This window comes from Pteropus vampyrus, unplaced genomic scaffold (genome assembly GCF_000151845.1).
Source record: "Pteropus vampyrus isolate Shadow unplaced genomic scaffold, Pvam_2.0 Scaffold583, whole genome shotgun sequence".
Taxonomy (NCBI): Eukaryota; Metazoa; Chordata; class Mammalia; order Chiroptera; family Pteropodidae; genus Pteropus; species Pteropus vampyrus.
In genome coordinates this window covers 120,492-135,398 of record NW_011889364.1, presented here as the reverse complement: position 1 = coordinate 135,398, position 14,907 = coordinate 120,492, and the positions used below count along the sequence as shown (strand labels likewise).

The 14,907-nt window shown below is 54.1% G+C and overlaps 3 protein-coding genes across 7 annotated transcripts in view; 2 read left to right on the top strand and 1 right to left on the bottom strand.

Annotated features, from left to right (window-relative positions):
• SAMD1 (sterile alpha motif domain containing 1) overlaps nt 1-1,936 on the top strand; it is a 22,374-nt gene extending 20,438 nt beyond the window's left edge. The window contains exons 3-7 of the mRNA XM_023525614.1: nt 3-27; nt 443-737; nt 827-923; nt 1,020-1,131; nt 1,215-1,936. Coding sequence (XP_023381382.1) covers nt 3-27; nt 443-737; nt 827-923; nt 1,020-1,131; nt 1,215-1,373 — 688 coding nt within the window. The 3' untranslated portion in view covers nt 1,374-1,936. The remainder of the gene's footprint in view (nt 1-2; nt 28-442; nt 738-826; nt 924-1,019; nt 1,132-1,214) is intronic.
• Nucleotides 1,937-2,841: 905 nt separating this feature from the next.
• CUNH19orf67 (chromosome unknown C19orf67 homolog) lies at nt 2,842-6,136 on the top strand. Its single transcript, XM_023525645.1, has 6 exons — nt 2,842-3,363; nt 4,067-4,208; nt 4,325-4,425; nt 4,516-4,701; nt 5,040-5,174; nt 5,639-6,136. Exons 1-6 carry the CDS (start codon nt 3,035-3,037, stop codon nt 5,811-5,813), a joined length of 1,068 nt encoding a protein of 355 aa, XP_023381413.1. The 5' UTR covers nt 2,842-3,034; the 3' UTR covers nt 5,814-6,136.
• Nucleotides 6,137-8,918: 2,782 nt separating this feature from the next.
• On the bottom strand, nt 8,919-11,281 carry MISP3 (MISP family member 3). Of its 5 annotated transcripts, XR_002778040.1 has the most exons (4): nt 10,124-11,281; nt 9,709-9,836; nt 9,541-9,614; nt 8,919-9,293 (listed from the first exon to the last, which is right to left on the bottom strand). XR_002778040.1 is itself a non-coding variant. In XM_011384483.2 (3 exons), the coding sequence occupies exons 1-3, from the start codon at nt 10,689-10,691 to the stop codon at nt 9,279-9,281; spliced, it is 657 nt and encodes a 218-aa protein (XP_011382785.1). In that variant the 5' UTR covers nt 10,692-11,258; the 3' UTR covers nt 8,919-9,278. The 5 variants fall into 5 exon arrangements, 2 of the variants coding, with proteins under 2 accessions (XP_011382785.1, XP_023381407.1); XR_002778041.1 differs by lacking the exon at nt 9,709-9,836 and having other exon boundaries at nt 9,541-9,695; nt 10,124-11,277; XR_002778042.1 differs by lacking the exon at nt 9,709-9,836 and having other exon boundaries at nt 9,541-9,658; nt 10,124-11,277.
• Between the last annotated feature and the right edge of the window lie 3,626 nt (nt 11,282-14,907).

The window sequence follows — 14,907 nt, the reverse complement described above, 5'->3', positions numbered from 1 at the left end:
GCCAGCGCCCGCGCGTCGCGGAGCAAGGTGAGCGCGCCGGGGAGGGGTGGGCCGCCGCGCGGTAGGCAGGTGCGGGCGAAGTTGGTCGCGGGGGCGCAAGCCCCGGGAGGAACCGGGCGGCCCCGGCTTTGCGCGTCTTCTCTGCGGGTTCGGCGCGTGGTGACCTTGGCAAGTGACTTAATCTTCTCGAGCCTCAGTTTCCTCTAGTGTAAAACACGACTTAACAACAGTAGCGACCTCTTGGGGTTGTTGAGCGAGTTTAGTGAGATTTGGCTACTGGGGCTTTATTAACACAGAACCTGGCACGGAGTGAATGCGTAAAAGTTAGTCCGCTTTTATATTAAAGGTGGCCGTTAGGCACACCACTCGGTCCTGGATCCCAGGGACTGGGCACAGGGCCAGAACAGCTGCTAACCTTGTGTTCCTTTCTCCCTGGCACCAGAGAAGTGGAGAAGAGCGAGTGCTTGAGAAGGAAGAGGAGGAAGATGATGATGAAGACGAAGATGATGAAGATGATGTGTCTGAAGGTTCCGAGGTGCCTGAGAGTGACTGTCCTGCAGGTGCCCAGCACCACCAGCTTAATGGCGAGCGGGCCTCTCAGAGTGCCAAGGAGAGGGTCAAAGAGTGGACACCGTGTGGACCCCACCAGGGCCAGGATGAAGGGCGGGGGCCAGCCCCGGGCAGTGGCACCCGCCAGGTGTTCTCCATGGCAGCCATGAATAAGGAAGGGGGATCAGGTAAGGATCCCTCTGGGTGGGTGAGGATGCCCAGTGGGGTGGACTGAGCCCCAAGACAAAGCCACAGGCAGATGCTTTTTCTTTCCCAGCCTCTGCTGCCACTGGGCCAGACTCCCCATCCCCTGTGCCTTTGCCCCCAGGAAAACCAGCCCTGCCTGGGGCGGATGGGACCCCCTTTGGCTGTCCGTAAGTTGGGGTATTTGAGACACTATGGTGGTGGCCCAGGGTGTGTAACAACCGGAGGAGCGTCACAGCTAATTGCTTCTCTCTGTTCCAATACAGTTCTGGGCGCAAAGAGAAGCCCGCTGACCCTGTGGAGTGGACGGTGATGGATGTGGTAGAGTATTTTACGGAGGCCGGCTTCCCAGAGCAGGCAACAGCTTTCCAAGAGCAGGTGAGTTCCCCACCCTGGACTTTCTCCATTCTGGGACCTCAGTGGTGTCTGTTCTGACCCTGCTCTCTCTCTGTCTCACCCAGGAAATTGATGGCAAGTCTCTCCTGCTCATGCAGCGGACAGATGTGCTGACCGGCCTGTCCATTCGTCTTGGCCCAGCCCTGAAAATCTATGAGCACCACATCAAGGTGCTCCAACAAGGCCACTTTGAAGATGATGACCCTGATGGCTTTCTAGGCTGAGCACCCAGCCTTCCCACTACCCTGACCCCTTCCTGCCCCATCTAACCCAAGACCCCCAGAGTCTAAGAACTGGACTGGGGACACTCTCAACCCTTAAAACAGATTTCAACGAGGGGGCACCCCTCCCTACTCATCTCTTCCCCGTGTCTCCCCAACACAATCTGACCCCCAGCACATCCCAAACTCCATGATGGAGGAGTTGGGGGAGGGGGACAGGGCCTGCTCATTTTACCCCAGGAGGCCAACCATCCCCCAAGCCTAGGACATTTTTGAAAATAAAAATGGGGCCTTCCCATCTCCCTAGATCTTCAGTTCAGCCAGGTATTTCCTATATAAATGTTTTGTTCTGCCTGTTCATTTTGGTGGGTGGCCTTTCTTCCCTCCCCCACCAACCTGTCCCCTCCTTAGTCTGCCCCAGCCTCCAAACCCTGGGAGCAACTGAGTTGGGGTTCCTGGGTCTTCCCTCCTCTTCCCCTTTCTTTCTATTGGTTGTCGCTCTAGCTGGCTGTATTGCTTTTTAATATTGCACCGGAGGTTTTTTAAATAAAGTTAAAAAAAAAAAAGCCAGGAGTCCCATTTTATGAATGGAGTAGGAGCGGGGCATTGAAGAGCCACACCACTCTCCAGGGAGTCAGGTTAGGACAGAATTGTTCTTGGAGGAAGACAGTGAATGGGGCTACCTCACAGCTGGCTGTAATAGTGACTGCTCCAGAAGGGTGGGAATATTTGCTTATTTCTATCATCTCATGACCAGAACAGTGCCTAGGTACATAGCAGGCGCACAAATCTTTGTTGAATGACTATTAGTTAATTCTATTTTACAGCAATTTTTTAGTTTTCTCCTAAGCTCCATGAGGGGGAGAGCGTATAAAAACCCTCTTCACAGCCAATGCAACTGGCTCAGCACTTTACCAAGCTTCTTTAAGAATAATTAATGTATGTTTCATAGATATATCTGACAGGCTTTGCGTGCTACAAAGAACTGTTGGGAGCTGGGGTCTGTTCTAGTCCCATAGCAGGATCTCCAAGCCCCATGGTCCTCTGTAAAAGGAACAAGGGATTGAGACATCAAATAAGATCATAGGTTGAGAAAATTTTTCCAAATTAAGAATTTTATTGTTATTAGTAGTAACGGCTACTACATTACAAGTCCCTACTAAGTTCTAACACAGTTTCTCAACTATTTTTAAAATTCAGATTTCGGGGGCCAAAGAATCAGACTGCAGGTGAGGGGTGGGCGTCTATGTTCATATTCCTGCCGCCCAGGGTTTGGACGCGCGGTTTGACCCCCTCCCTAGGAAACCGCCTCGAAGAGAGAAAGGCGCTGGCCCCTGGACCGCACCCCCAGGAAAGACATGGCCGCGCCAGTGCCGGCCCAGGTCGCCCGCGCCCGCCGGTTCGCGGGAGCGCGCGTGTGCGCGGGGCCCCGCAGGCGCTCAGCGCCGACCCGAGCTGCGCGCCCCTCTAGCGTGTTGAAATTCAAATGAGGCGAACTCGCTCCGCGCGGTGCGGCACCGACAGAGAGGTCGAGGTAGGGGTGAGTTAGACTGGGCTGCGCTCGCAGCCTAGGCAAATCCGAGGTTCCCGGGGCGGGGTCGAACCCGCGGCCAACTGGAGCCATGGAGATTTAAAGAGCTCCGATCCCCGCATCCAGCCCCGGGATGGCTACCGAGCAGTGGTTCGTGGGGCCGCTTCCCCGGGGCCCTGAGGAAACGCCGCCCCGGGACGACTTGGAACCTGGGGTACAGCCCTGTGAAGACCCCTCGTGGTCGACGCCCCCCGTCCGACCTGGGGACCCACCCCAGGCGGAGCCAGAGGACGTCCAGGATCAGCAGCCCGAGGCATGCCCGTCTACACCTTCCCCCGAGCCTCTAGCCCCGGGCCCCGCACCTCCTCGCTTACCCTTGGACACCATGTTCAGCCCCATTACCGAACAGCTCCGCTACCTGCTCAAGAAGGCAGATGATTTCCAAAGCTATTTGCTCTACAGGTGATGCTGGACGGGGGCCCAGGTCCCCGTGGATAAGGAGGTGGAGGGAACGGTGACTGGATAGGCGGGTGGCACACACCAGGGTCGCAAACTTAAAAGCATTAGGAGCCAGAGACAGTAAATGAAGCTAGCTAGCAGATTAGGAATCCAATTTGGAAGAATGATGAGGGCTGTGTACAATCTGCAGTTAGGGAGGGAGCAACTGCTATTATGTGGGCCCTGGGTTGCCACATCTCTAGGACTTTTTCCCCTGTTTTTAACCGATGGCTTAGGATTTGGACCCTGGGCGGGCTAAACAAAACCTATCTGAGTCAGATTTGGTCTGCAGACTACTAGTTTGAGACTCCAAAAGAGAATGATTCCTAGCCCAGGGGAAAAAGACTGTGATTCTCACGTATCAATGTCCATTGGGATTCCCTGGGAAGCTGTTTAAAGCCTACATTTCTGGGTGCCACCTGCAGAGAATTTTAAGTCAAAGTCAGTTGTGGGACTCAGGTGTCAGCATTTTAACAAGTGTTCCAAATGGTTGTGAAGCAGGTTGTTCTGGAAGATTCTCTGACAAAGGCCTGGCACTGGGGGTGGGGGGAGGGAGTTGCAGTGGAGGTCCAGGCTAGGGATACAGGTGTGTGTGGGGAGGTGTAGAATGGGAGAAATGAGCAGGAATGAGGGACCCCATGCAAAGGTCCCCTTCTCTCTGCAGCAGGGACCGAGTCCAAAAGGAACAACTGGCGAAGGCCATGCCCACCTTCTTAAAGATGTGTGAGCCCTATTTCCTGTACCTGGAGGCGGCTGCACGGAGCGTGCCCCCCATCTATGGAGCCCTGCAGGAGCTGGTCCGAAAGGGGGTGTGTGGGGCTGATTTCTTAGACCCCATGTTCCTTCATCCCTCAGGCCAAGAGGATGGGGGGGGGGGTGCTCCTGGCAGGCCAGCTAATCTCATGATGCCCCCTCTTCCATGTAGCTGTTAGAGATCTCCCAACAGCTGACCCTACGCCTGGAACAGCTGGTACTCATGTATGCCTCCTTTGGGTTCGTGGACCTGGAGGACACTGACCCCCTAAGGTAAAAGTGTAGGAGACTGGAATGGGGCTGGGGGGAGGTTGGAAGCGTCCAGGACGCAGCCTCTTTCCTCACTCTCCCATCTCCTGCCAGCATCTCCTGTTTCTTCTGCGGGAGGTTCTCCATCAGTCCTTCCCACGAGGTGTCCATCTTCAGATACTGTGCCCCTGCCGCCTACACCGCCAGCCGCTTCCCCCGGTACCTCTATAAGAAGATGCGCTGGAACCTGGAAACCACCCCAGAGTCCAGCAGCCGGTGGCAAGATTCCCATGTGGATTAGTGAGTCCTCTTACCAGAATCCAAGTCCCCCTCCCCTCTATGCAGAATGCCAATATCAGCCTCTGAATTATCACCACTACTAAAGTGTGGAAAGTCTAGCAGGAAGCCAAGGACCTTTGAAAGGCCATCCCCACCTTTAAAAATATTCATCCCCCAATTAAAAGTTTTCATCTTAAAAGCAGGCTGGCAGGGAGAAAAGCCCTCAGTATTGAGTCACACCCCTACCTGCGAACTTGAAGGCAACTGCAGATGAGTTTGCACTTCACCTCCAAAATTAAAGCCCTTAACAAAAGCTAGGAAACCACTCACTCTTAATTGCTGCCCCTTTCCCCTCACAGCTACTTCCTGTGCTATCGAGATACATGGGAAGACACAGGCAAGAGTCCAGCCAATTCGTGCCCTCAGATTCAGAAGCTGTGGTCCATCGGCAGATGGGTGCCCCTAGGACCAGCAGAGGATGACCTTTATTCCTGGTAGGAGCTAGGGTGATGGCAAGATGGGCCTGGGCTCTGCAGGGAGGGGCAGAACCCCACCAAAGACCATCTACCTCCCCCAACACTGTTTCTCTTGGTAATAACGATAGCATTTTATTGTGCCCTGAAAACTGCTTTATGCAGACTCATGTAACAACTCATTGAGGTCTATATCACTAGCCCCATTCTACAAAGAAGGGAAACAGGTACTCAGAGAGGTTAAGCTACCTGGCCAAGGACACACAGCTAGCCGAGTAATTGGCCAGGTCAGGGCTAAGATGTTCAGCTTCCCAGAGCCATTACCGTCTAGGTTTCTCATCAACAAGGAAACCACTTTCCCCCAGGGGTTTTCCCACCCCCAGCTGAAACAAAGCCTCTTTCAGCTACAGCCTCTTATTCAAGGGGAGGGGCTCCGGAGACGCAGGGGGCGCTCACGTCCAGGCCTGTCTGTCCCCGGCCCCCAGGATTTTGTGCCCGCAGCCGCCTGGGGACTACCAGCAGCTGCTGACCATTGGCTTCGAGGAGCCGTCACACATGCTGGCCACCGACCTGCTGGTGCAGATCCTCACTGGCCAGACAGGCCCGGCCAGGCCCCCGAGCGCGGTCGGCCCCGCGGCGTGGGCAGCGCAGGGGTCTTGAACCTGGAAAGAGGGTGGGAGATGGAGCTTGACAGTTCCAAACTCCCGGAGAGCCGGCACAGGTAGGGCTCGCTCGTTCTCCAAGTGCAACTCGGCCTCACCTTCCAAGGGGCCATGCCGAACTGGCCAGTCCGCTGCACCGAGTTCGGCCGGGCCGTGGAGCCCCGCACGCGGACGCACCAGTTTAGTGTTAAGTAAAAGAAAGAAAAGAGGTCACCGACTCAGCGTCCGCTTGGAGTGCCGCGCCCCACCCCTTGGGGCAAAGAAGCCCCGCCCACTCGCGCGGTCTTTTGGGAAATGTAGTCTTTGAAAAGAAAACCGTGGTCCACGGACCGGCGAACGAGAGTTCTGGGCATGCGCAGAAGGGTACATGAAGCAAAAAGGGAAGTAGTGGTGCCTGTCAACAACCGGAACCCAGAAAACCGCAAGTTTTGGGTAGCCGGGAAATTCAACGTCCGCTGGCTGTGGTGAAGGGACCCCCCCAGGGCCACGCCCACTTGCATATTTTGACCCGGAAGTTGTTTTTTTGTACTGTAAAAGACCTTATTTCCCGACGTGCCCCAGGAAAGGGCCCGCAATCAATTTCCTAAGGGCGGAGGTTAGATCTTCCTCTTCCAGCTTTTGGGGCCAGAAGCGAGCAGGTCTCCGTGCCCCGCGGGGTGTCCGGGACCCAGGCGGGGTGGAGGAGCCGCAAAGAACTACAACTTGGGATCTCTAAAGCCTCACTCCAATCTTGGACTGGAGAGGAGACTCGGATTGAGTGAGGTGAACTCACCTGTCCAAAGCTACGGCGAGCAAGCGGCAGAGTCTGGACCTGAGCTGGGTCCTTCAGATCGTTACTGGTCCCTTGGGAGGGGTGTCCCTGACCCAGCGACACTCAGCTGCATGTTAACGCCCTTTAAGGGACGTCTTTTGCTTGTCCCACCCACCTCAGGCATTTTTAGAATTGTAGAAGAGACCTAGAGTCTTGTTTTTATGCTTTTGAGCAATGTAGTCGCTTACCTAGCAGTCCCTGGCATACAGCATTGGCATAATCCCCAGTTTACAGATGACAAAAACGTGAGAGATGGAGTAAATCAGGATTGGAAACCAAAACCCTAATTCTTGGGGGGAGGGGGCTTTTGGTGACAGTTTCTGACTACAAGGATTTTTTAGGCCACAGCCCGGGTCTGGAGCTCCCTAATACTGATCTGAGGTAGTCCCTGTGAGATTTCTACCAGCCGTAAAACTCCGTAAGACTAGCCCGGTTCAATAGAAATATAAAGTGAGGAACAAATGTGAGTCATGTGTAATTTCAGATTTTCTAGTAGCCACATTTAAAAGAGGTCAGACTCATTTTAGTGATATTTTTATTTAACTCAATATATCTAAAAATTCAACATAATGTAAGAAATTGAGATTTCCTTTTTTTTCTTTTTTGATACTAAGCCTTTGAAATCTGGTGTGTATTTTGCACTTACAGCACATCTCAATTTGGACTGGCAACAGGCAGCTTTATGAGACTGACGCGCTGCCTACTGCGCTAAGGAGGCAAGCAACAGGCAGCTTTAAACTGCCTCCCTTAAGACAAATCCACAGGCCACTTAAGACTAAAAATTCCTAGTAGGGGATGGCAGTACTGGGAGAGGAAGGAAACGGGCTTGATTTCCTGGGTCTGGTTGCTGGGGAACTGTTTACACCTGTGATTTTCCAACTTTAGCATGCTGAGATAGGGTCCAAGAATGTGCATTTCTAACAAGTTGCCAAGCAATGCCAGTGCTGCTGGTCCAGGCAACACACTTGAAAACACTATAGCCTTTACGTCATGGCTGTCAAACTTGGCTCCATGTTGGAAGCACCCGGGCAGCTTTACCAATGCCAAGGCCTCCCTTGGATTCTGACTTGTCATAAGAGTGCCTCAGGTGATTTTAACTTGGAAAGTTCAAGAGCTCAGTTCTAAACTTAAGCCATCCTGTCAACTTTTTAAATGCTTAATTCTTAGCTGCCTTGCTGGGAATTAAGAACAGGCTCTGGGTATTTCCATTTCCACCTTGGCAGTGCTGACTCCTGCCTTTCTCTCCAGACCATCCAGAGTCACAGTCAAGCATGTGTTAATGTGCTGATGATGGGGTTAGGGCATGGGTCCTTGGGCTGAGCTGCTCTGGGGGTGCAATGCTGTGTGAGCATTCATCCTTCATTAGCCATCTGTTGTCCCTGTGCAAGCCTATTGCTAGATCCAGGGTGTAGAGTTGGACAAATCCAGGAGTTTAAAGAGTGATTTTAAAATGCTTCCTGGGTCTCAACCTTTTCCATTGCACCTCTAAGAAGCCAGTACACTAAAACCACAGAATATAACTGCACAGATAGCTTTACAACTTGGAGTGTTCACAGGACCTCTTGAACACCTTGTCTTGGAACAGAAATTGAGGAGGGCTTGCCAGTTGACAGCCACAAGCCCTATTGCAAACAGGCATTCCTTGTTACCTCCTACACCCTTCCCCAATTTAAAAAGTTTTCTAGTCACAAAGTTTAGTAGATTTCTTTTAAAGGCTGGGTTTCCAGCTGCTTTTGGAAAGGAGAAGCTCTGGCACCACTTAACACTCAGTGGTAGTACTGCTGATACGGAGGAACACTTACTTGCCCGTTTAAATGAAGCATTTGTTTTTAAGCACACCCCATCTCTCTCCTTAATATCTGCCTGGTGCCGTAAACATGCGAGGTTTGCAATCGTCCGGGCAGATTATAAATGGCCTTGTATGTCCTACTAAGGAGTTGTATCTTTTTTTTTTTTTGGGGGGGTAGCTATTGTTTACAACCCCAGGGCAGGAAAAACCTCTTATCACCTCTGTCTAGCCAGCGCCCAGCGCGGGGCACGCGGTTGGCACCAATAAATGTTGTCTAAGTCTGGAAAGGGAGGCGTGAGCTCATTGGTCGGAACGGCGCAGTTAGCACCTGCGCCGCCAGGGGGCATTAAGACCTGGGCGGGTCCTGGGGAAGACTGGCACTACCAAAACAGAGCGTTAGGGCACATTCCACATAACCGCCGGCGCCTCCTGCGGCTTTCTCTTCTGCTTACCGCGCTCGTGCCCCACCCCAGAACAAGAGAACCCAGAAGAAAACAGCCTGCACTGACCAGAAAGAAGGGATTTTATTAGGGAGCGGGGAGAGCCGAGCGGTGACCCTGGTCCTCTAACAGTCAAGGCCAGAGGGAGAGGCTTGCCGGGTTTGCAGTTAGGCGGAGGAGGACTGGTCAGTTTCACTGGCCGGGGAGTTGTGGTGGTGTTTCCCAATGGGGAATAAGTTTATAGAAGAGACTGGTCAATTTCACAAAGTCAAGTTTAAGGATGGGCTGGTCCCGTGCGCAGATGGCTAGCCCCTCTCTAGGCCTTCAGTTGATCCAGTTGACTTCGGTTGATTCCTGGGCGTCCCTGCCCGGTCCTCTGACGCTCATGTTACTTCTGGTCGGGGGTCTCAGCCTGCTCCAACCTCAAGGCTTCCGCTCCTGGGAAGAGGGGGCCAGTCGGGACAACCAAGCAAAGGGTGTGACAGTTTGGGCCCCAGAACACAGCCTCCTTGTCACCCCTGGACCGCGTCCGGGACTTTTTGTACTAGCCCACAGTGATTTCCCAGGGGGCGCAGGGATGCACTTTCCCCGACCCAGCGGCCTGGCGCCGCAAGGGTCGGGTGTATGTGTTTTGGGGGGCGGGTAGTGACAAGCTCCTGAGGCACGAGGGGAAAGAGGCTCCCACCTGCTCCAGGCCGTTCTCGGAGGCCTTTCTGCGGGGAGGCCAGATCACTGCCAGCTTTCCGTCGCCCCTGATCGCTGCGGGTAAAGGGACACTCAGCCAGGGCTCCTCCTCTCACCAGCTGGAGTCGGCCAGGATAAAGGAAGCCGGCCGCGCCCCTTAAATACATACAGGCGTTCACCTCCCTCCTCCCGCTGGAAGCCCTCCATTCTGACGCAGGTGGGAAGCAAACAGAGTACGGAGGTAGGAACCCGAAAATTCAGGACGATCCAGGAGTGGCAGAATCCAGACAGGGTTCCCTGGGACCCGACAAAGAGAAAGACATCTGGAATCTTCCTCCCTTCCCCCACCACAAGCCTAGGTGGGATGGATCCAGGAATTGACCACTCCGAGTGGGGGGACGGGAGGGGTGGAGCATAGAGAGTGGGCAGCCCAGAAGGGGACGGAAAGTTGAGAGGGGGTCCCAGGTGTCTGGGAGCCAGGGGAAAATTCCCAGAGGGCCAGAAGAGGGACCACTGGAGTTGGGTAGTTGGTGAGGGCGGTTGGAGCTCTGAGGGGCCCTGGCGTCCGGATGCCCGTGGCTTACCCGTGAGGCTCGGCGCGGGGTCCTTGAACTCGGCGGTGCCGTAGACGCTGAGCCTCTGGCGCTGCAGCTCCCGCTCGCGCTCTTGCGCTTCGCGCACCTCCTGCTCGAGCAGTGACGGCGCGATGGGCCGCGGAGCGCGGGCCAGCACCGGACACCGGCCCTTCACGGCAGAGCGAGGCTGGCTTCCGCGTTCGGGCAGCCACTGCGGCCCTACGCCGCCCTCCGCCACCGGCGAGGAACCGCACCCGCCCGCAGCCTCGAAGAAGCGTTTGAGCTCACCCAGCGGCTGCGGCGGCAGCGGGGCGAGCGGCTCCGGGGTTGCGGGGCGCGCCAGCGCCGCCTGCCGGTGGGCCTCCCGCTCGATGTCTCGCTGCATCTGCGCGCCTGCCCGCGCGCGCTCTAAGGCGCGCGGGAGCGCGGGGCCGGAACTGGGCAGGCTGAGCACTGGCCGCACGCGCAGCTCGACAAGTTCGCGGCCCGCGCGGCCTGGACTCAGGCCCCTGCTCCGGCGCAGGCTCTCCTCGCGTTCGCAGCTGCGGCGGATTTCACGCTCGATGGGTGTCTCCATGAGCGGCTCCTCAGGGCGCTGTTGGGGAGTCTCAAGGCACAATGGAAAACGCTGCTGGGGGGCTTCCGAATCTGACCCAAAGGAGGAAGTCTCGGGACCCTGAGGTAGACACTGCCTCGGGACCCCGGCGTTTCTCCCTTCGAATGGCTCGGAGTCGTCCCTGGCTGACCCAAGACTCTCAAAGCTCCCAGGTGTGCACGGCCCGGGGCGCTCTGAGTCCTGTCCCACTGATGGCCAGAGGATTTCGCTCTCTTGATCGAGGGTCTCTGCGCCCTGCTCTGCGCCTGGCCTGGCGACCTCTGTGTCCTGTCCTGCGACAGGCCCAGGGACTTCGATGTCTGACACCGGGGGCTCTGGGCCCCACTCTTCGGACGACCCCAGGGTTCCGCTCTCCGGCCCGGAGGCCTGGGCGGTGTCCAGAGATGGGGACAGCTCGGAAGTCTGAGTTCCTAGAGCCGGAGTTTTGATGCCCACAGCGGGGACACGATGCCCTGCGAGGCACCTGTGGCCGCAGTCGCTGCCCGCTGGTTCCAGGGCGTCGCCCGTACTGACCGCTTCTCTGACCCGCCCCTGGCCTCCAAGAACGGCCCCCGGGGGCAGGGCCGGGCCCCGCCCCCTGCACCTGCCTGGAGGACCCGGGCTCCGCCCTGGCCCCGCCCCCAGGGGGAGAGCGCTTGGGCCCCACACAGGATTTCGTCCACTGGCACGACTCAGGTCAGCTCAGGGAAAGGATTAATCTAGAGTCGGCCCGCTATTTGGGGCGCCAGTCCGGATGCCATTGCACTCACTGGAAACCATGCTGGCACCTTTTCGGCCTCACGTCCCTGGTATTTCCAGGAAGCTGGCCCTAGCTATGCCCCGGGCTAGGCCTCTGAACCGCTGGCCCTCTGGTAGGGGTGTCCCCCGAAGACATCATTCTGGGGCCTTGCCAGCCTCGCCCAGCCAATGCCGGCGGGCAGCGACGCTCCTGGTCTCGGCTGTACGTTCACGTTCCACTCCTGCGGTGCACAGCTCGGGCTGGAGGGGGCGCCAGGAGCCCGGGCGCTAGGTACCTGAGCTCAGCGAGGCTCCCAGCCTCGCGCCACCGCTCGCGCCAAGTCGGGAGACCGCTTCCCCTCACCCCTCCCGGAAAAGTCCGCAAGGCGTCTGCGGCCTAATGAATGAAGAGGCAGGGACGGACACCCCGCATACCCATAGCTCAGCGGAGTGGCAGCGATTGAAAGGCAGTCACCTAGGGCCCAGGGGCTGGGAAGGCCTGTAGAGGGATCCAAGCTTGCAGGAAAGAGCAAGCTCTCTGCAGCTGGGGCCAGATCCTGGCCCTTACACGGGTAACCCACTTCCAGAGACATTGTCTACTTTCTTCCCCCAGACTCTCTCCAAACCTGCCCTCCAGTCCCTCCTTCCCCCACTATTCTGGGATGACTGGTTAGAAAGTAACAATTCCCTAGACAAAGTAGGGGGCTACTTTCAGGAACCCCTAATGAACTCTGATCCCTCTTTCCCTCAACTCTCTGCCTACCCTGGTGACTCCCTCCCTTTCCACCCTCTCTTACTCTCTCCTGGGTCCCAATCTCAAACTGCTGCCCTCCTCCCTCAGACCATCTGACTTTCTTCTTCCCTCTGACCCCGTTCACCTGATTGGAATCAGGCCCACCTGGGTTCCAACCTACTCATAACCTGAGCAAGGTGCCAGCCTTCTTCAAGGCTGTTTTCTTGTCTGTAATTTGAGGATAGCAGTGCCTCCTTGCTTGGGATGTGACAAGTGTTAAGGCTGTACTTCTGGAAAGAGTTGTCTTTATAGTGGTCTCTCCGTTTTATCACCTCTGGCCCTCCTCGGGCCATGCTAACCCAGCTCTTGATCCCACCATCCCACTGAGCCTTCTTCATCCAAGGACACCTACGGCCTCCAATTGTCAGACTCAGTCACTGGCTCCCTTCTGACTTCCTCTCCATTAGCTCCTTGGTATCCAGGGACACCACCCTTTCCTGGTTTTCCTCCTTCCTCCAGAGCACCCCTTCTCAGAATTCTGTACACTTGCATCAACGGGCTTCCTTTCCCTCTGGCTTCCACTGGGGTTGGCTGATGGGAGAGAGGAGCATGAGGTCAGCATGTTCCTCTCACGCCCTCTCCCTCAATTGGATGCAGTTGGCTGTGTCCCTCCATTGCAGGTTGCAGCCCTGTAGAGCTCTCTCTCTCTCTCTCCAAGGCTGAGGAGTGGTTAACAGCTCCCGGCTGTTGCTAATTCAGGGTGTGCACAATGCTTTGATTGTTTCCCTACACCTTTGTAAACCAACTCTATTAAGTTCTCATCAATTACTCAGTTTCAGCACATGGCCTCTTTCCTGCCAGCACTGGGACCCTGACAAATTCCAATCTCATGCTTTAAACACCATCGATATGCTGATATCTCCCAAATTTACATCTCTAGCTCTGACTTCTCATCTGGATTTTGGACTCACAGCCAACAGTCTGCTATCTAATAGATATGTCAAATTGTACACTTTCGAAACTGCACTTGGTTTCCTCCGACCCTACTCCTCCTCGCTGTATATGACAACTCACCCGTTCTGGTTTTCATGCCCCAAACCCAGGAGTCAGCCTCATTTTCTTTGTTTCCCTCAGCACCCCCTCCAGTCAATCCATTTGTATATTGGATTGCTATCGGATTTGTTGGCTGTGCCTCCAAAACATATTCTGAGTCCATCCACTTCTTTCCACCCTAGTCCCAGTCACTTCACCTTCCTCCCCTGCCCCTCCTCCCCCAAACTTAGAAGAGAAACCCGAACTCCCTGCGCAAGCCCAAATGCCCACTTATCAGATCTCATCTTCTGACATTCTCCCCCTCAGTCTCTCCTCTGTTTCAGCCTCCATGCTTCCCTCAAACCACCCACTGTGTTCCCACCTCAAGACCATTGCACTTGTCTTTCCTTCTGCTTGGAACAACTCATCACATGGCTGGCTTCTACTATTCAAGTCTGGGCTCAAATGTCACTTATTCAGACAAGTGCTCCCTGATCATCTAGCCTACATCACGAACAGCCTTTCTCCATAACCCTACCCTGTTATTTTCTGTAACTCACCCTACATTGCAGTTATCACCAATTACCTTTCTTTCTTTGTTTCTCTGTATATTATCTGTCTCCCCCCACCAGAAAGTGAGCTGCATTACAGCCTTTTCGGTTTGTCTTGCTCACCTCTATACCCAAGTCCCCATGCCTGGAACAGTGCCTGACACATAGCAGTTACTTAAGAATTCTTGAATGATACTTACTAGGACTACGCCAATGCTAAGAAGAAAGAAAGAAATCAGACTTGGAAGTCGCAGTTGGGCTTGGGAGACAGACACAATTATAAACAGAACAGTCTTGCCTAAAGTAGAACCCAGGACAAGAATACAAAGGGAAGCCTATGTACCATACATCTAAATCGTTAACAGTTATAAAATTGTTAACTGAACAATAAAAGGCAAAGCGAGAGGCAACAAGCATTTATCTGAGATCCAAAAGAATAGTTACTTGGGAAGCACTGATTCAGGCAGAAATCCAACCAGTGTTCGGATTAGGAGACAGAGGGTATTTATGAGAAAGAGAAGGGAACATTTACATCAGTAGAAAGAAGGCATTTCTTTTGGTGTAGAAGAGCTAACAGTGACTCTAATTCTAAACAATGTTTTAAATTTTTGGTTAGTTTAAATTTGCGATAGTTATCAGTCCAGTAGTCATATATCTGCTTTTCTGTTGTTCTTGCAAACAGTCCTTTGGTGCCGGCACAATGTTACTTTAGGCCCAGTCCAAAGGTTATTTTGCCAGTTTTAATGTTTCAAAGGTTTGAGGCATAAGACATGCGAAGCAGTTCCTCTGGGAATGGCAGCTCTGATTCCATCTTAAAGTGACTCCATTGATAGTAGTATTTACAAAATAAAACTACAAGCAATTAAATAAAATATATTATCTTCTCCAAAAGGTGGAAACAACTCATTTGTCCATTAACAGATGAATGGATAAACAAAATGTGGTCCAGCCATGCAGTGGAATATTATTTGACCATAAAAAGGAACGAAGCACTTATTCATACTACAACACTGTGCTGACTGAAAGAAGCCAGACACAAAAGCCATATGTTGTATGATTCCATTGATATGAAATGTTGAGAACAGGCATCTTCATTGAGAAAGAAAACAGATTGGTGGTTGCCAGGGAATGGGGGAGAGGGAAT

Excerpts from the sequence above, each read along its gene's own strand:
- CUNH19orf67 (XM_023525645.1), top strand. The coding sequence starts at position 3,035 with ATGGCTACCGAGCAGTGGTTCGTGGGGCCGCTTCCCCGGGGCCCTGAG. Across the intron at positions 3,364-4,066 it reads CAAAGCTATTTGCTCTACAG|GGACCGAGTCCAAAAGGAAC; the intron begins GTGATGCTGGAC and ends TCTCTGCAGCAG. Across the intron at positions 5,175-5,638 it reads GAGGATGACCTTTATTCCTG|GATTTTGTGCCCGCAGCCGC; the intron begins GTAGGAGCTAGG and ends CCCGGCCCCCAG.
- MISP3 (XM_011384483.2), bottom strand. The coding sequence starts at position 10,691 with ATGGAGACACCCATCGAGCGTGAAATCCGCCGCAGCTGCGAACGCGAG. Across the intron at positions 9,615-10,123 it reads CCCCGCGCCGAGCCTCACGG|CGATCAGGGGCGACGGAAAG; the intron begins GTAAGCCACGGG and ends CTTTACCCGCAG.